Source organism: Hakea prostrata, chromosome 4 (genome assembly GCF_041222555.1).
Source record: "Hakea prostrata isolate BN-2017 chromosome 4, UWA_Hpros_2, whole genome shotgun sequence".
Taxonomy (NCBI): Eukaryota; Viridiplantae; Streptophyta; class Magnoliopsida; order Proteales; family Proteaceae; genus Hakea; species Hakea prostrata.
Window position 1 is genome coordinate 7299497 of NC_142603.1, and position 19731 is coordinate 7319227.

The 19731-nt window shown below is 37.6% G+C and overlaps 2 protein-coding genes across 2 annotated transcripts; both read left to right on the top strand.

Annotated features, from left to right (window-relative positions):
- The first annotated feature begins 1028 nt into the window (after window positions 1-1028).
- On the top strand, window positions 1029-1592 carry LOC149017522 (heavy metal-associated isoprenylated plant protein 27-like). Its single transcript, XM_089154183.1, has 2 exons — window positions 1029-1118; window positions 1203-1592. The coding sequence occupies exons 1-2, from the start codon at window positions 1029-1031 to the stop codon at window positions 1590-1592; spliced, it is 480 nt and encodes a 159-aa protein (XP_089010309.1).
- Window positions 1593-6941: 5349 nt separating this feature from the next.
- On the top strand, window positions 6942-7802 carry LOC149017523 (F-box protein CPR1-like). The gene has a single exon (XM_089153001.1). The coding sequence runs from the start codon at window positions 6942-6944 to the stop codon at window positions 7800-7802; it is 861 nt and encodes a 286-aa protein (XP_089009127.1).
- Window positions 7803-19731: the final 11929 nt, after the last annotated feature.

Sequence of the window (19731 nt, forward strand, 5' to 3'; positions counted from 1 at the left end):
GGTGAGATGAAGGGAAACGATTCAGTTACTCGTCTTTGTGTTTGCGCTTTGGTTTTTATAGGGTTTACCTTTTGCTGTTCATTGGATTGATTCACGAGTCTCATTTGTGATCGTCCGATCGTAGGATTTTTCTCCTTTAGTCTGATTTAGTTACAGTTTTCATATAGAATATAATCGCTTATCCCCAAGTTTAACAGTATCAAGTCTCTTTCTATAACTGTGAGTTCTTTAATGCTTACGATACCTCAATGTTTAATTCTCGAATAGATCTTAACCGGGTCAAACCGACCTGGTTCGACCTAGTCTGAGAATTATTTTCTACTTATCAAAATCTGAGACCTAAGTTTTATTGTCTTCACACAAAATGTGCTCACCCCGAAACATTCTTTATGATTCATAAATCAAGATACTATTATTGGAATATTCTGGTATCAGATCGAAAAATCATAATAAATTGGATAACTGAGGAAAACAGTAAAAAGTCGAGATATTTCCCCGTTCTTCCAGTAGCTTCTTCTTGGCAACGACATGCCCTATTAGATAAATTTCATTACAAACACTTGTTTCCTGTCCTTATTTGCGTACCAATAAAAAACCGTTAACTGTTCGGCAAATCATCATGGCGTTTCAGACCTACAGTTCAGACTTATCTGAATCCGTCACCCCCAATAACTCAGCTCCTCATGTCGGAATCAACAATACACATTCTAGCTAAAATATCCCATTCTCTTGTTTCTGATTGGTTTTACTGTCGTTAGCTATTTATCCAGTCTAGCTCCAATTAACACAGCCACACGTGTCCATATAAAAGAAAGACACATGTCACGAGTACACGCGTCAGCACAAGCAGTAGACAGATGAACGCTCCGTTGCTTTGGGAGATAAGTACGCGCTTTGGCGATTCAAAGAGATATAAATTAACACCGGAGTGCAAGGTTTTAGAGGCAAACAAGACACCAGGCCTTACCAAATTTCGTCATCAAATCTTAAACTTCCATTTTTTAGTGAAGCAAGCAAAGAAAGAATTAATGGGTGCTCTTGATCGAATCTCTGGCATTCTGGATTTTTCTAATTACAGGAGGAGTAGCAAGAAGCTGAAGAAGAAGAAGCAACTCCAGGTATACTAGTTAATTACTTAGCTGTTCTCCTCCTTCGTCTTTGGTTAATGTAAGTAGATTGCTTACATTTGGATTTTGTAACAGACGGTGGAGATAAAAGTAAAGATGGACTGCGAAGGATGTGAGAGGAGAGTTAAGAAATCAGTGAAAGGAATGAAGGGAGTGACCCAAGTGGAGGTGGATCCGAAGCACCACAAGTTGACGGTAGTCGGGTACGTGGATCCGAACAAGGTGTTGCACCGAGTTCGTTACCGGACGGGTAAGGTGGCGGAGTTCTGGCCTTACGTCCCTTACGAATTGGTGCCCCATCCATACGCTCCAGGTGCGTACGATAAGAAGGCTCCGAGTGGTTACGTCCGCAACGTTCTAGTGCAGCCGGATCCGGCTGCGAATCTAGCACGTGCCAGTTCTGTCGAAGAGAAATACGTCTCCGCCTTCAGCGACGACAACCCCAACGCCTGCGCCGTCATGTGAAGGACACGCGAAACCTCTTCTCTCCGTTCGCAGTGGCTGCTGTTTCTTCTTCGCTACATATACAGAAAACCTGAAAATTATTCTTTCTTTCTTTTTTCCCCATAATGTTTAGCTCTATACATATAGGCTCCAAGTGGTGATTAGTGAAAAGTGAACTGCGATAATTTTGCGTCTCTGTAAACACTGTCGCAGCAGTAGTGTAGTGTTACGTAGATCATCCGAAGAGAAGAAACAGTTTGTTTGTTTTTTTTTTTCGTTGTAACATAAGAGAAGATAATATCAAAGTTTTCATTTTTGTACAAGACGTAGGTTTTTCACTTTTACTTTTCTGCAGCTTGCAAATGGAAGGATTTTACGTGCGACGTGCGTATCTATCCTTAAATTTTCTGGGGAGTTATGATTCGCAAGAGCAGCTGGCCTGGTCTCATCTGGCTATGGTCATTGGAAGCTTCCACTTTCTCCTGGAAAGAACAGTGCAATGATTCTAGGTTTTCTTTGCCATTGTCCGCTTTAGTGATAGTGACCTTGGGGACCCACATTCCGTTTTAGCGCTGTTGTGGTCCTTGTGGCGTATGTTTTCTGTGTCCTTGGGGCCTGTGTTTTGTTTGCCTTGTGGCCGATAGAATGTAAGTCTTTGGGGCGTTTGGTTTGTCAGCCCTTGTGGCGTGTTCAGTTTTCGCCTTTAAGGCGTGTAGTATGTAAGTCCTTGGGGCGCGGTTATGTTTGCGTCTTCGCCTTTGTGGTGTGCCCCGCAGGAGGTGGTGGTTATGTTTATCATATCTATTTTGTTTTTTCTGGCTATGTAGTTGTCACAACCAGATTTCTGAGAGTTTTTTAGGCTCGGCCTATCCCTTAGTTCTTGTTCTTTTCTTTTTGTTCGGTGTTTGTGTATGTGTTTGTGTTTTATTTCAATTATAAATAAAATGTTTGATCTTTAGACAAAAAAATATCTTCTTATCCTTCATGCCTCTACGAGAGTGCTATCTGCTGTCCTAGTGCTCACTATAATTCACGGTTTTTGTGTTTAACATGAAATATAAATTGTGTGAAAACGTAGAAACAAATAATTTTACTGAAAGTTATTATTTAAAAATGAGAATTTATTACAATATAAAGAGTGATGCCTAATCAAGAAACTTAAAAAATATTTGAAAAAATAAAATAATTTAAAACATTATAAAATTAAAACTCTAAATTTAACCAAAAAAACAAATTAAATGTGGCCCAAAAGCCAATTAAAGGATGGAATCTGGCGATCAAAGCAACGCTGATAAATAAACCTAAAATATAGACATTGTAGTGCTTGAAAATTGTTTATCTTGATATGTCTTGGGTTCTATAGTTTTTCTCAGATCAAAAGTTAACACTCGTTTCAGGTATTATCGTTGTTATCAAATCAGTTTTGAGACTTTCAAATTGGTGTAGACTGTGTGCACTAGAGTCAATTGGATTCGGCTTAGTCCTCTGTCCAACCGCTTGACTCTTCTCAGAAATCAATCTTCGGACATGCCCTTTAGCTCTCTTCAAAATTTAAATTTCGGGTTGGCCTCTTGGCTCCAAACTAATCCATTGCCTTATGACCTTATGTGATGACTTATTACCAACCCATCTGGAATTTTTGAAATATTGTTTGTTTCTATTCAGGATAGTAGTGTAGAAGACCTGAGATCTTTTATGGACTCGATTACGGCGGATTAGCTAGGTCAATCCCCGTCTGGAAACCAAGGTTAAGGCATTTAAGATCAATTACTCAGGATATGACTTCTCTAATGACATTAACCACCAATGATTGTAGCTATAGGCTTTTGGTACATTGGGTAAGCGAGAACTCTCTTTATCTCAGGATTTAAAGATCCCTGCAAACAAACCAATTGCCTATCCTCAATTATTACTGTTAAATTCAGACCATTATTAATGGCATCTTGGAGCTGAGAAAGATAGAAGGAATCAGACTCATTCAGAGTTTGCTGCTGCTCTAAATGAAGAAAGAGAAATCTTAAACATCTAAGGTTGTGCTATATGATCACTTGGGCAAACTGAAATTATTTTTGAAGAAATATTGATCAACCTTTACGGAGACAGGAAAAAAAAATGTGGGATGAACAATGACTTTAATTATTGATTTATAAATACTTGCATCCATGCTGATTAGCTTTCAAGGGTGATTTTATTCAAATCTCTGACAAGTTATACTAGATCAAACCTGGAATTGGGAGTCTTATTGCTGCGTGAATTAATTTTGTCCTTCAGGCTTGGCCTTTCGCAGAATTCTTTTCAAATCCCCCCTCCCCCAATGAGATCCACAGCATGCCTTCGGAACTCCGTATATGATTTTCAATGCTGAAGGGCCACTATTACTTTGTCTATGCTGACCTCACCACCAATAATGAAGAAGAACCAGTGTCTTCGTCGCTTATCCAATTATCGTGACCAGCCCTTGTTTGCCATTGATGGCACCTTGTGAATGAATGCAACTGTTAGCTGCTTTACTTCAGAGATATCACATGTCTTACTATGTATCTTTTATTCTTCACATTATCAATTATTAGTGGCCAGGAATCTTTTCTAGTTATCAGTGGATAATTTGTCCAGCCCGTGAATCTGAACCGATTGAATGATCAATTTCAATTTATGTGAATTTGTGAATCTTTAGATTCCAGTGAAAAGAACACTTTCAAATCATTTTGGTTAACCAGGCCGATACACAAGAGTACTGTTATGGGTACTTCATTATTTTATCTGTAAATGAAGGAAAAAAATTAGAACCAACCCCCATATGACATTCCCAGTCATGAGACTTGTATTTATTTTCATCAATTCACATATGCTGTCACAGATGTGCTTCATGGAAGCCAGATTAAAGTGGAAAGGAAATCTCTAAAAGGGATGAAAAGGAATGAAATGAACACAGATACCTTACAACCCAACAGATATCTTATAACCCAGAAGAAGAACAGGTTCCTCTAATATTTTGGATGAATGATAAACAAATGGATTATGGATTTTATGCAGACACAATATCGTCCACCTCCACTGCTTCTTCTATCATTTTGGGGCTCATAGGACAGCTTTCTCTCCGTAATTCAGTTCCATTAGTCCTATCACTAAATGTTGCCCACCGTGGAGACTCCGCCGGAGCAGTCTAGGCCAACGTTGCCATATAAGCCATCATCATGGGGAACACCACAACCCCTTATAAGAAGGAACTCACTTATGCTCGTCTGGTTGCTCGCCAATCAGCTCATCAAACTTGAACCTAAGAAGTATAGATTGATCCCAATCAAAGACACCCCTAAGAGCCATGAAGCTAGGGTTGTCTGAAACCAAAATGCGTTTACGTTTCAATGTTCAAATTTTTTATAAGAAAAAACAAAAAATGGATAAGGTAAGGCTATTATAAGGGGAACCATTAGAGAGCTGTTCTGGTGACCCCTCTTAGTTTTGTTGCTAGTGAACCGAAGAAATGAAATCAACACGAATGGCAGTTCAAATGCAGCAGCAATGTTGGGCAATATATCAATAATGGCCTATGGGTTATAGATTATCTCAGATGAGCAAAGTTATCTTTATTTTCAAGGGCTTGTTTGTATAAGGAAGCAAAGATGACTAGACTTCCTCCTCCAGATGAGCCACCAATCATAAGGAAATATTCTAATCCTACAAACTACTTTTACCCTATCACTTTGGGGGGAAATTGGGAAAAATAAAGAGGAAGAAGAAAGAGAAGAACCAGAGGTAGAGGGAGACGAACTGCAAGAAGCAGACCTACTAGAGATAGGAAGCGTGAGCAGTGTGGAAGCATCTCTTAGTTTTTTAATTTTGGTTTTATAAATCTTAAAGCTTCATACTTTAGCTGAACTATGTTAATGACTATATATATTTCTCTGCTTATGAATTTTGATATGAGCTAAGCTCTTATTATGTTGGGATGATAAGAGTACCTGAACATGTGTTTTGAGCTGTAATTATCCTATTTTATTTATCTTTGCTTTAGGATCTATTATCAATGAATTCAACATATTAGTTTACGAGTAATTTCATTTATTGATTGAATATACATGAATGAATGATGTGATTATAGTTAACTGAAAAGTTAATTAAGTTTAGATAAATGTTGAATGACGTGAATTAGCTTAATCCCTATTTGGGTTTAGCTATTTAGTGGATAGAGTAGGAATACTCGTTACTTCACGTAACCATGATTGGAACTTGACATAATTTGCATTATCAGTTCACTTCCCCATAGGAATATGAAGATTTTGAATTAGGATGTTAGTGAATATATGGATTGGAAGATATCCGTATGTAATTTGTTCTAGGAAATTTGTTCTAGGTTCTTTGATATACTTCATGCTACAGTGTTGCTGTATCATCCACAGTATAACTCAAGGGAGGGGAAATTGATTCCCAACACTAATAGCACTTATTATAATTCATTCTATTGCATATTTTTTATTTAATATAGTTGCATAATTCACCTTTCTTTCATTCATTTAGTTTGTTAATCACAAAGTCATTTTGTCATTCTTGTTTAAATTAGTCTTCCTTTTACATTGATATTTGAAGATAAAATTCTCTGTGTGATCGATACTCTACTTACTAATTACTACTTGATTGCGACACGTGCACTTGTGTAGCATTTTTAAACACAAGCATTAGAGACTTGAACCCATGACCACGTGCTTTGATACCACTTGTAGGATCCCAAAATAACATTGCTGGGGAGATTCAAACCCATGACCATGTGCTCTGATACCCCTTGAAATCCCAAAATAATGTGGTTGGGGAGACTTGAACCCATGACCACGTGCTCTGATACCACTTGTAAAATTCCAAAATAATGTGGTTAGGGAGACTCAAACTCATGACCACGTGCTCTGTTACCACTTGTAAAATCCCAAAATAATGTGGTTGGAAAGACTTGAACCTCTGATCATGTGCTTTGATACCACTTGTAGAATCCCATGACCACGTGCTCTGCTCTGATACCACTTGTAGGCCCCCTTCTCCAGAATAACGTAGTTATAGAGATTTAAACTCTTGACCACATGCTCTACTTTGCTTCTATTCCTGCGGGATTTTTGCAGCAGTTGTCGACTTTGGCAACAAGTTGGGAAGATAAAAATTAAATATTAAACATCATTTTATTATTTACTGTACAAGATATTTCTATATCCTACCATGACCTTTAATAAAGTTATGGATTTCCCTGTTGTAGATGAAAAGAAATCCGATTAATCCTAGTGACAATAACAAGAGACTATAATGTAGTAAGTAATAATACAGATGAACGCAAAAGTTACAAATATTTCTGATTGGTTTAAATAAATAATTAGACATTTTGAAGTTATGCATCTTTGCTGTAGCCAATCGCTTAAACATCTTTGCATGGTTTATACCAATAGGTTATTCTACTCTCTTGATTTACAGGCTCCTCCACCGTTAGGGTTAATTGAGTTCGAAAATCAACCTGATTTTCTACCTGAATCTGCAAAAGTTAATTACTATTCCTGCAACGACGTTTTCTGTATTCGATATGAGTCTGAAATATTCATTTGGAACCCTTCCATGAGAAGCCATTACAGGATACCATTTGTTACTGGTAAAGTTCATTATGGATTCGGTTATGATAGTAGTAGTAGCAGTTTCAAGGTCATATGCATTTACAAACCTGAGGAAGAGGTTGAAGAGGATGCAGACATTGAAGAGGATGAAGAGGTTGAAGTGGATGTAGACATTGAAGAGGAAGAGGTAGAGGAAGTATGTCTTGAAATTGTGAATGTGGAAGTATCCTCATTTGACACTCGTGGATGGATAAACGTACAACAGATGAGATTTCCTCATTTTCCTATAAATATAGTAGTGGTCATTGCAGATTGTAGACTTCATTGGATTGGAGGCACAAATTTAGGAGAAACTGTTATGGTTTACTATGGCCTTGAGGATGAGGAGCATGGTGAGGTTCCTCTCTCTGACTCTCTAAACTGTGAATATGGCATATGGATTAGAGCTTTTGAAGGAAAATTGTGCATGGGCTGCGAGTTCTTTAGAGGGAGTTGTGATTTCTGGGTGATGGACAACTATGGAGTAAAGGATTCTTGTATAAGACAGTTTTCCATCCAACTTTCCTCTCTGAATTCTGAATGGTCATGGTGCCTTAGGCCTCTATGCTCTGCAAATGGAGAAATGGTATTTGAATATGACTGTTAATCCCTGATACTCTACAACCCTGAAACTTCAAGCATTAAGAATATGACTGTAGACTTCATTGGATTTGAGGCACAAATTTAGGAGAAACTGTTATGGTTTATTATGGCCTTGAGGATGAGGAGCATGGTGAGGTTCCTCTCTCTGACTCTGTAAACTGTGAATATGGCATCTGTATTAGAGCTTTTGAAGGAAAATTGTGCCTGGGCTGCGAGTTCCTTAGAGGGAGGTGTGATTTCTGGGTGATGGACAACTATGGAGTAAAGGATTCTTGAATAAGACAGTTTTCCATCCAACGTTCCTCTCTGAATTCTGAACGGTCATGGTGCCTCAGGCCTCTATGCTCTGCAAATGGGGAAATGATATTTGAATATGACTGTTAATCCCTGATACTCTACAACACTGAAACTTCAAGCATTAAGAATATGACTGTAGACTTCATTGGATTGGAGGCACAAATTTAGGAGAAACTGTTATGGTTTATTATGGCCTTGAGGATGAGGAGCATGGTGAGGTTCCTCTCTCTGACTTTATAAACTGTGAATATGGCATATGGATTAGTGCTTTTGAAGGAAAATTGTGCCTGAGCTGCGAGTTCCTTAGAGGGAGGTGTGATTTCTGGGTGATGGACAACTATGGAGTAAAGGATTATTGAATAAGACAGTTTTCCATCCAACGTTCCTCTCTGAATTCTGAATGGTCATGGTGCCTTAGGCCTCTATGCTCTGCAAATGGGGAAATGGTATTTGAATATGACTGTTAATCCCTGATACTCTACAACCCTGAAACTTCAAGCATTAAGAATATGACTGTAGACTTCATTGGATTGGAGGCACAAATTTAGGAGAAACTGTTATGGTTTATTATGGCCTTGATGGTGAGGAGCATGGTGAGGTTCCCCTCTCTGACTCTGTAAACTGTGAATATGACATATGGATTAGTGCTTTTGAAGGAAAATTGTGCCTGGGCTGCGAGTTCCTTAGAGGGAGGTGTGATTTCTGGGTGATGGACAACTATGGAGTAAAGGATTTTTGAATAAGACAGTTTTCCATCCAACGTTCCTCTCTGAATTCTGAACGGTCATGGTGCCTTATGCCTCTATGCTCTGCAAATGGGGAAATGGTGTTTGAATATGACTGTTAATCCCTGATACTCTACAACCCTGAAACTTCAAGCATTAAGAATATGACTCAGAGACTTCATTGGCCATTTGAGACACAAATTTAGGATTGAAAGCCTCATGGTCCACCATGGCGTTGAGGATGAGGAGCATGGTCAGGTTCCCTTCCTCTATGACTCTGCAAATGGGAATATGGCATTTGGATTAGTGCTTTTGAAGGAAAATTGTGCAACCCCGGGGCTTCGAGTTCCTTAGAGGGAGGTGTGATTTCAGCGTGATGGACAACTATGGAGTAAATGATTCTTGTATAAGAAGCCTTTTCCATCCAACGTTCCTCCCTCGAATTCCGAACGGTCATGGTGCCTTAGGCCTCTATGCTCTGCAAATGGGGAAATGGTGTTTGAATATGACTGTTAATCCCTGATACTCTACAACCCTGAAACTTCAAGCATTAAGAATATGACTGTTAATCAGTCTTCTGCCATTTAAACACTGATTTACATTGAAAGCCTCATTCCACCCTTGAATTCTGAACGGTCCTGTTGCCTTAGGCCTCTATGCTCTGCAAATGGGAAAATGGTATTTGAATATGACAGTTAATCCCTGATACTCTACAACCCTGAAACTTCAAGCATTAAGAATATGACTGTTAATCAGTCTTCTGCCATTTAAACACTAATTTACATTGAAAGCCTCCTTCCACCCCTGAATTCTGAACGGTCATTGTGCCTTAGGCCTCTATGCTCTGCAAATGGGGAAATGATATTTGAATATGACTGTTAATCCCTGATACTCTACAACTTTGAAACTTCAAGCATTAAGAATATGACTGTTAATCAGTCTTCTGCCATTTAAACACTGACTTACATTGAAAGCCTCCTTCCACCCCTGAATTCTGAACGGTCATTGTGCCTTAGGCCTCTATGCTCTGCAAATGGGGAAATGATATTTGAATATGACTGTTAATCCCTGATACTCTACAACTTTGAAACTTTAAGCATTAAGAATATGACTGTTAATCACTTCTCTGCCATTTAAACACTGACTTACATTGAAAGCCTCCTTCCACCCCTGAATTTTGAACGGTCATTGTGCCTTAGGCCTTTATGCTCTGCAAATGGAGAAATGATATTTGAATATGACTGTTAATCCCTGATACTCTACAACCTTGAAACTTCAAGCATTAAGAATATGACTGTTAATCAGTCTTCTGCCATTTAAACACTGATTTACATTGAAAGCCTCCTTCCACCCCATTCAAAGAATGTAATTGAGTCGTAGAAGAAGAATAAAAGATAAAGTGCAAAGGTAATATAATCATTCATTTTGTTTTATGCATAGAAGACTTCAAGTAATACATTTGTCTGTTATCAGCAGTTTGATCTAGTAAACTCAATAAATACATTGAATTTTGTAATATGCAGCAGAATCTCCTAGTGTTTTTCAATTAATATCCATATATGTTGACTTGATATTTTGTGTCAATTACTAGTTTAGTATGTTGATCATACAAAGTGGTGGAACATGCTTAGATTTCCCTTGTGTGTTTTGCTTGTGTTCTTCTCTTCTCTGTTCGTAGTTGTGCATCTATTATCCCTAACAAATGGTATCAAAAGTTGAACCTTCTCTTTGCCCAAACTCTTCCATGGTACTGAATTATTGGGCTGCTTCGCTCCACTCAAGGCCTTCATCCCCTGTAAATTCGGTCCCGAAATGCAGATTTTTCCACTCCATCTCTCCAAGCCCACTAGCAAGGAAATTAACAGTTCTCGGTTTCTTGTTAGGCAGCTGCACAATCAGATGGAACAGAGGGAGGAATAACCGAGGACCCTCATAGTTTCTCAGGTGATACATTATGTATCGGGTTTTGAAATTTTGTCTGTTATCTCTACGCTCCCTCTTGCATTTGCATTCACAATTACATTAATTGATGGATTGCCAAAATATGGAAACCCTTGTATATTTTGGCAGAAATAATGAATGCCAATTCAATCTTGCCAGACCAAATTAAATAGAATTGTTACGTCCTTGTTCTCTTCTCATGGCGTCAGATAGATTCGGTGAACATGGGGTTAGCCTAAATTCGTTCAGATGCATCTCTTCTTTCAACATGAATCAAAGGGCCTTTTTCACAACCCATGCATGATGATAAGAGAACATGGATGCTCATCACTGAAGACCTGCAAGTCCACAAGTGCCTCAACAAGGCAGATGGACAAACTTGAAGAAGAACTTCATTTCAATATTCTAGAGTTCTGACCACTTATTCAGGGTTTAGTTTGATAAACACTGACTAGCTAGTTATAAGTGTTAACAGAGAAGTCTACACTTATAAGTGTTGACAGAGAAGTCTAATCAATATTAAATAGGATCGGTTACCCAAATAAAAAACAAAATCAATATTGAAGAGAATGACATCAGAAATTTTTCGAGTTCTCTGAGAGTATTTCAGGGTGCTTCCAGCCACATAACCCCTTTAACTACATAAAAGTATTCAAAAATTAATATGTATCATAGAGAATCATTTTAGATGAATTTGGAATACATAACATTACAAACACCGCGTAGCAGAGGCAAATTTCCCTCATGCATCCAAAAGATTGTGCATGGAGTTTCAAAAATCTGCTGTCAAAATCCACCCGTATCACTCTGAAGCATCCTAATTTGATCATCTGGTCTAACAAAATGCATTTGTTTTTTAATTTGTTGCGTATGTATCTATACTATATGAACTCTTCGAAGCAGTAGCTTTCTTTCTTCCTAACACTTTTAAACAATCATATGCTAATAAAACATTACCTTGACAGGGAAACAGAGCATGCACTGGTCCAGCTTCAATTGCATGGAGAGTTAACAAGCTAGTGGAGGCCCAATTATATTCAACATTATTTTTAAGTGAGCCCACTGGAGTGTACCCACTACAGAAGCAACAGTTGATTGTCCAAATTTGAATCAGATTTTGTTGATGTGTTTGGCAAACCTATAGGCTTACGACCTTCCCAAGAGCATGATCATCCGATTCATCTCCAAATGGGAAGTCAACCAGTGAATGTTAGGCCTTACAGGTGTAAAGAATGAGTTAGAAAAACAAATGGCAGAGATGTTGAAAAGTTGAATAATTCGGTCAAGTTACAGTCCTTTTTCTTCTCCAGTCTTGTTAATTAAAAGAAAAAAATGGAACCTAGAGATTCTGTGAGGATCATAGAGTTCTTGTTGCCATCACAATTCGGGACCAATTTCCCATTCCAACCATTGATGCAGTGTTTGATAAGTTCCACGAGGCAAAAAAATTCCGGGCTTTTACGCACCTATAAACGCCTCTTTGCAAATCTGTTTTGGAAGGGTATGATAGAGGAGGTAAAACAATTTGTGGCCTGCTGTGAAGTCTTCCAGCAAACAAAGTACCTTGCTTCTACACCTGCGGGATTGTTGTCGCAGTTGCCGACTTCGGCAACAAGTTGGGAGGCGATATCAATGGATTTTGTGACTAGCCTTCTTTCCTTTCCAGGGCAAGTAATCTTTTCGGGTCAAACACAGCCCATTAGAAAAAGAACATTTTTTGACCAATTTCGGGTCTGTGTAGTTTGGGTTTGGACGGACTAAAGGTTTAAAATTGGATTTACAAATGGTTTGGGTTCAAGACTCAATGTATCATTTTGCATCCAGGACATATTTCTCATTCATTTTCCATTAACTAACAGCCAAAAAGAACATGTATGGTCCAATAATTATATACATGCATGTTATTGAAGCTAAAGGTTTATATTTTTCCTTCACTAACGATGAAATGAAATATAAAACATCATTTTCTTTCTTACTGTACAAAATCTTTCTGTATCCTTCCATGACCTCCATTAAAGTTATAGATTCCCTATTGGTTGTTGTGGATGAAAAGAAATCTGATTAATCCTAGTGATAATGACCAGAGACTGTAATGTAGTAAGTAATAATACAGATGTATGCAAAATTTACAAATATTTCTGATTGGTTTAAATAAATGTTAAATTAAATATTAAAGTTGCATATGTTTGATATTGTGTTTCAAATAGCAGGAAAAGTATTACTCTCTCAGGGCTCTAACCTTTGTACATTGTAACCTAAATGCACCTGTATGACTTTTTCGGTAAAAACCAAAGGCTGGTTCGGTTCAGGTCTATCAATTATTCCAAAAAATATTCAATAATGAGAGCATGTTTAGTCCAAAGCAGAATTGAACTTGTTCCAAGCTCAAAACTAGGATTTTTTTGGTTTTAAGAGAAACCAATTCAACCTTTCTGTTTTTTTGGGATAAAAGGAACTCTCTGTACATAATCTGTTCGATCTCAGATGTAGATCAAGTACAATGGGCACCTTTTGAACAGCCTACTTTGATTCTTTGTTGGGTCTATTATTTTACTTTGAGATCAAGTGTTTGAGGTTCCACGTATGCAGAAGATCCAAGAAATATCACTCTATGGTATCACAGTAGTCCTGGAAATTTATGAACACTTTGGCATTCATGTTGTTTAGCTTTTAAAGGTGAGTTTTATTCAAATCTCTGATGAGTATTACCAAATCAAACTTGGGATTGCGAGTCTTATCCATGTGTTAAGTTTTGTCTCTCAAGCTTGGCCCTTCTCATTCTTGACCTTTCGAGCGTCTCAGAGTCCTTCTCAATTCTTTTTTCTCCATCAGGTCCATGAATTACTTCGAACCTCTCTGGACGTACTTGTCAATGCTGAAGGGCCAACATTAGCTTTTGTCTTTTGATGACCTCACCACCAATAATGTAGAAGAACAAGAACCAGCGTCTTTGTTGCTTTTCCAATTATCATGAGTAGACCTTGTTTGCCATTGATGGCTCCTTGTAAATGAATGCGAGTCGCGACTGTTAATGTCTTACTACTATCTTTAGATCTTTTTCTTCTTCATATTATCCAGAAGTTTCATGGGAAATTAACTAATCTTTTTTCTAGCTATCAGTGGATAATATTTTCAACACGTCAGCAACCTGAATCGATTGAATGATTACAATCTAATGTGACAGTTTTGGTATGTAAATCTGGCAGCGAAGCATCTAGTAGAACTTCAGTAATGATTTGATCGAACAGCTCTGGTGGTCCGAGAAATGAAAAGAGATTGGATTAGATAATCGACGTTTTGCTTTCATCAAATTTCTTATTCGTGAAGGCTTTGTAATATGTGAGCAGGAGTTGGAGCCAAGATTGAACATGGGCCTGAATATACCTTGGTCAATGCGGGACCCACCATATGTCCCATCTCATAATATTTTATTACATTTTGACATGTGAGACTTACATTAAAAATTTAAGTAAATTAATCTGAAATTCTAAGCGAGATTTGAATTTTCATTAATAGAAATGAAATTTTAGGAAAAAGTTTAAGGATTAAGAAGAAGAAAAAATCAATGATTATGATTAGATAATTGATAAAATCAATGGTTTAATTTTAATGAAATTTAAATTGCTATTAGTATAATCAAATTTTAGGAGAAAGAAATAACAACTAAATAAAAAATTAAAATTACACTTTATGAAATGAATACTAGAAAAATTGTGGGTGTGAAAGAGAGAGAGGAATAAATTGAGAATTACCTGAGAGAGTAAACTTAACCTCGATAACTACTGTTAAAGAATATTTCACAAAATCTCAATGTCTGCACTCACTAATGGGGGGGGGGGGTAAAAGAGGGGAGGGGGGGAGGGGGGGGGAGGAGGGGGAGGGGGGGGGGGGGAAGGAGGGAAGGCGCCCCGCGCGCGCCGGGGGCGGGGGCGGCCCCCCGCCGCCCCCCCGGGGGGGGGGCCGGGGGGGGGGGGGGGGGAGGAAAAAGAAGGGGGGGGGGGGAGGCGAAACAATGAGGAGGATTTTGAAAACCCCAATGTCGCTTTATTCAAAATTTTGTGAGACGTGTGAGAAAGAAAAAAAAAAAAATAAAAGAGAAGATTCATGAGAGAATAAATAGGAATGAAAATATGAGAGAGAATATAGGGAGAAATTCATGGATTGTGAGTTAGTTCTTAAAACTAGGGGTTTAATGATAACTATTAGATTATGATTAATAATGATATTTATACCCATCATCTACATCTTAAATTTTTATTTTTAATTTTTGGAGGGGGCCAAATAGTGGTAGTTCACCGGTAAAGTGAGAAAAATTAGAAAAATATGGAAGCATTTTTTAAATTTCAAAAATCCGGGGGCCAGGCCATGGCCCCCGGTCCCTACGTCGCTCCACCATTGTTAATGTGAATATGTTTTTTTTCCCTCATTCGTATTAATATAAATCGAAACTTTTTAAATTGATAAGGAAGGGAGAGAAATTTAAACTGATCAGGTCAGATTAATGTTCTATCACCCGTTCAGGTTAGGTTGGATCAGATGATGTCTCGTTACCAACCCATCTGAAATTTTTGAAATATTTTTTTGGCATATCTATGGTAGTAATGTAGAAGAGTTGTAATCTCTAACTCATCGAGACTTGATTATGGTAAATTCAGCTTATTCAGCTTATGGATTTTTTTTTAGATCGATTTCACATAATCTGACTTCTCTAATGACATTTTAATCACTAGATTTTCCCTGGAATCTGATTCCATCTTTTTAAATCCTAATGGAGGAATGCATGAAATGCAAGGGAGACAACATGAACTGGATGGGTAAGCAGGTTTCTCTACCAGAGCTTTCTTTTATCTTTGGATCTAAAAATTTCCTACAAAGGAACCAACTGCCTCTTCTCAATTATTACTGTAAAATTCAGACCATTATTAATGGCATCTTAGAAAACCATTTCCATCCATACGTTGCCTACAATCAATAAAACAACAGAGGGCCCAAGAAAGAGCAGGAGAACATGGTTGCACTGCAGGGTGAAAGGATGGGCTAAATGGGGTGGGCAGTGGTGGTGGAAGAAGACGAAAATGAATAATCAAGACACCTTATGAGGAAGGGAAACAATGTTGGGCTTCGGTGTCTTGTATTCTGGGCAGTCATATAATTACATTTTGTCAGTTTTTATAATTGAAACTAAACTCTTAAGTCAATTACTTGTACATGAATAAAATTGTAATTGTACAGAGATTAAGGTTTTAGATTTTTCAATAAATAGTGTATGTGGGATACTTAATTAAGGAAAAATAACTCTTTGTTTGTAAGAGTAATGAGACTTTCAGAAAAAAATGGTAGGATCTCTTTTTTCTCTAGTGGATACAGACAGATGTGCATCCAGCCCCAACAAACAAAGACCACAAGAATGAATGGGTGGTGGATTTCGGTCCTTCAGATTAAGGTTGTCCCAGAAAACAACCCGCTCTTGGTGTCTTGATGAAGGTTAGCTCATATGCTGCTTCTAGACATGGCTGGTCCCTCAGGCTCAGTCCTTTATAATTGTGAGCAGCTAGCTCAACTTGTAATTGAAGGCTACTTTGAAATTTCTGAGAAACTTCCCTTTTCTTGTGGGACAACCATGCTGTATTCGTGTTAGAGAGACTACATTACAGGAGTTACACAAATCATAATCTGTTCTCAGATGTAGAAAAAGTACAATGAGTACCTTTTGAACTGTATACTTTCAAAAAAAATTTCCTCCATGAGATCCTAAGAATACCTTTGAACCGTACATATTTGTCAATAATGCTGAAAGGCCACCATTGCTTTCTCTTTCGATGACTTCACCACCAACAATGTAGAAGAGTCAGTGTCTTTGTCGCTTATCCAACTATCATGACCATACTTCGTTTGCAATCTGGCTTCTTGTGAATGAATGTGACTGTTACCTGCTTCACTTCTTAGAGGTCACTTGTCTTAGTTTCTTTTCTTCTTCATTTCATCAATTATCAGAAGTTTCTCCTCTTCTTCTTAGTGGCCAGGATTCTTTGTATAGCTATCAGTGGGTAAGAATCTGAATCGATTGATTGATTGACTGACTACAATTTATATAATTAATTTTGTGAATCTTTAGAGTGAAAAGAACATTTTCAAATCATTTTGGTTGACTAGTAGGTTGATACACAACAGCACTGTTACGTGTATTTATTACATTGTCTGAAAGTGATGGCAAAAGAAATCCAACAAAACCTAATCACATTCCTAGGAATGAAATGAAATGAACACACAGATATCTCACAACTCAGAAGATGACGGGTTCCTCTTCCATTTTGGATGAAAGATGACCGCATGGATTATGAATTTCATGCAGAGACAATATTGTAATGGATTTCATGAATCAGAGTAATACAGTTCCAATCAAACTTCACGATACTCTTAAAGAACATCACAACAATAATATAAAATTAATTTAAATTAGGAATAGTTAGGAAAAGGATGAAAAATCATCATTGTCACGCTTAAAAAACAAAGACTACAAGAATGAATGGATGGTGGATTATGGTTCTTCAAGTTCAAATTGTCCCAGAAAACAATCTGTTCTGGTGTACCTTGACGAAGGTTTCCTCATATGCCGCTTCTAGACATGGCTGGGTCCTTCAGCGTCGTTTGTTATTAGCCTCAAAATCCATTTCGGCATTTATACGTATTGGAGAACAGTTGAATATCCAATTATTATGTGTGAATCTCCTTGTAATTATTATGAGTAGTCTTTTTAGTATATCCAATTATTATGAGCAGATCACCTTGTAATGAAGGCTACTCTGAAACTTCTGAGAAACTTCCCTTCCCTTGCTGGACAACGGTGAGAGACTACATTACAGAAATTGACAAATCAGAATCTGTTCTCAGATGTTTTGGGTTCCACGCCAGCAAAATATCAAAATAATGTCATTGTACCGGGTTGGAAATATAGTTTTTTTTTTTTTTTTTTGTAAAAGGATCTATAATTAGAACGCCGGCAAAAAAAATGTCAAGACATCTGAATACAAACTTCAAGAAGCCAAGGACAGGGCCTTCTCACAATATATTTACTAAGCTTCTGCTAATCACATTCAAAAGATACTTTTTTGAAGCCTTCTCTCTCACACCTCAGAAGTGCCTCTCTTAAAGCCAATGCCTCGCCAATGAAGATGCTCACGCCCTCACACTGAATGGAAACAGCAGCAAGACAGATTCCACCTGAATCCAGGAATACGAACCCCACCCCAGCAAGATTTTCATTTTCAGGCAACGAGAAATCGAAGTTCATTTTAAAAGATCCTTTAGCCGGCGAACTCCAGACCCTGTTCCAACGTATTTCTGGCTCACTGATCTGCGTATAGCTAGTTGGAAATATGTTTAAAAGTTTATGTTTATTATTTTGTTGTTTTAATTTAAATATATGTTTTAATCATAATTTTTATCTTACGAAAACTTTAGTCTTACATCATGCAGAAAGGAACTAATTATCTTGTTTATATATAGTAAGGACCTATGTAATATATTTGTGAGATTAAAGATTGAACCCTGTGCGACGTGAATCAAGCCTGAACCCTGGTATGACCCATCCATGATTATATGGCTTTATATTAATTAATATCAATAATTCTATATGACGTGGGTTGTGGGTCATAGGCCTTGATCCCGAAGGCCCATTTTGTCATGGGCCCTAATCCAGAAAGCCCAATACTAGGTGGAAGTGTGGAGATGTCCATAGAGAAGCATTTTCCCGTCAAAATCAGCTAAATATGTATTTTTTTATAGGGAGTTGACTTGAATAGATACCCTCACAAAGGGAGGTTACCATACTCTTTCATCCACAACATGTAGGGCTCTATATAAATTCATTTTCAAGTTCATTTTTCAAATTGAATTTCCTAATCTCTCTCTCTAGCGTTGTTATTATTCTGTTAAACATTGAACATAACCTAATTACACCTTAAATAACATTTCTAGAGTTCAACCTTAAGGATTTGAGCTGATTGATCTTGGGGGTGAAGACATAACTGGTACCTATATTGCACAAATCGGGGTATCTATGTACTTAAAAGAAAATACATCTGGTACGTTTCAGCTCTGACGAAGTATTGTGATTACAATAACTTTTCAAATGTTCGTACAGATTCCTCAACAAATTCTATATCGTATCTCAACAGTCTTAGGAGATTTACAAATTCTTGCAATCCATGTTGATTAGCTTTTAACGGTGAGTTTTATTCAAATCTCTGACGAGTATTATCAGATCATACTTGGGATTGAGGGTCTTATCTGTCTCAATTCTGTCCCTCTGAGCCTTTCAGAGTCATCCTTTTCAAAGATATTTCTCCGTGAGATCCATAGAATACCTTCGATTCGTACTTGTCAATGCTGAAGGGCCACCATTGCTTTGTCTTTTGATGACCTCACCACCAATAATGTTGAAGAATCAGTGTCAAATTGTCGCTTATTCATTAATTATCATGACCAGACCTTGTTTTCCATTTGGCTCCTTGTGAATGATTGTGAATGTCACCAGCTGCTTCACTTCAGAGAGATCACTTGGTCTATCTTTCCTCGTTTCACCTCTTCCTCTTATTAGCCAGGGCTCTTTTTCCCCTCCAAACAGGTTAGGGTAAATCTTTCTTCTTCTTCTTTCTTTTATAAATTATTTCCTAAGATTGTTCTGCAAACAATTTCTCTACATTTCTAGTCTTTGATCTCTTGGTGTCTTGGGTTGCGATTCATTTGTTTCACATTACAAATGGTAAAGTTACAACTTTTATGTGATTCTTCCATTATTCCTTATACAAAAGATTTTTGCATGTTACTAGGCTCTGATCTCTTGGTGACTTGAACTTCGATTCATTTTGTTTGACATTACAAATGGTAAAGCTCTAGCCTTTATTTGATTCTTTCATTCTTCCTTCTACAAAAGATTTGATTCACATTACAAATGATAAAGCTCAAACC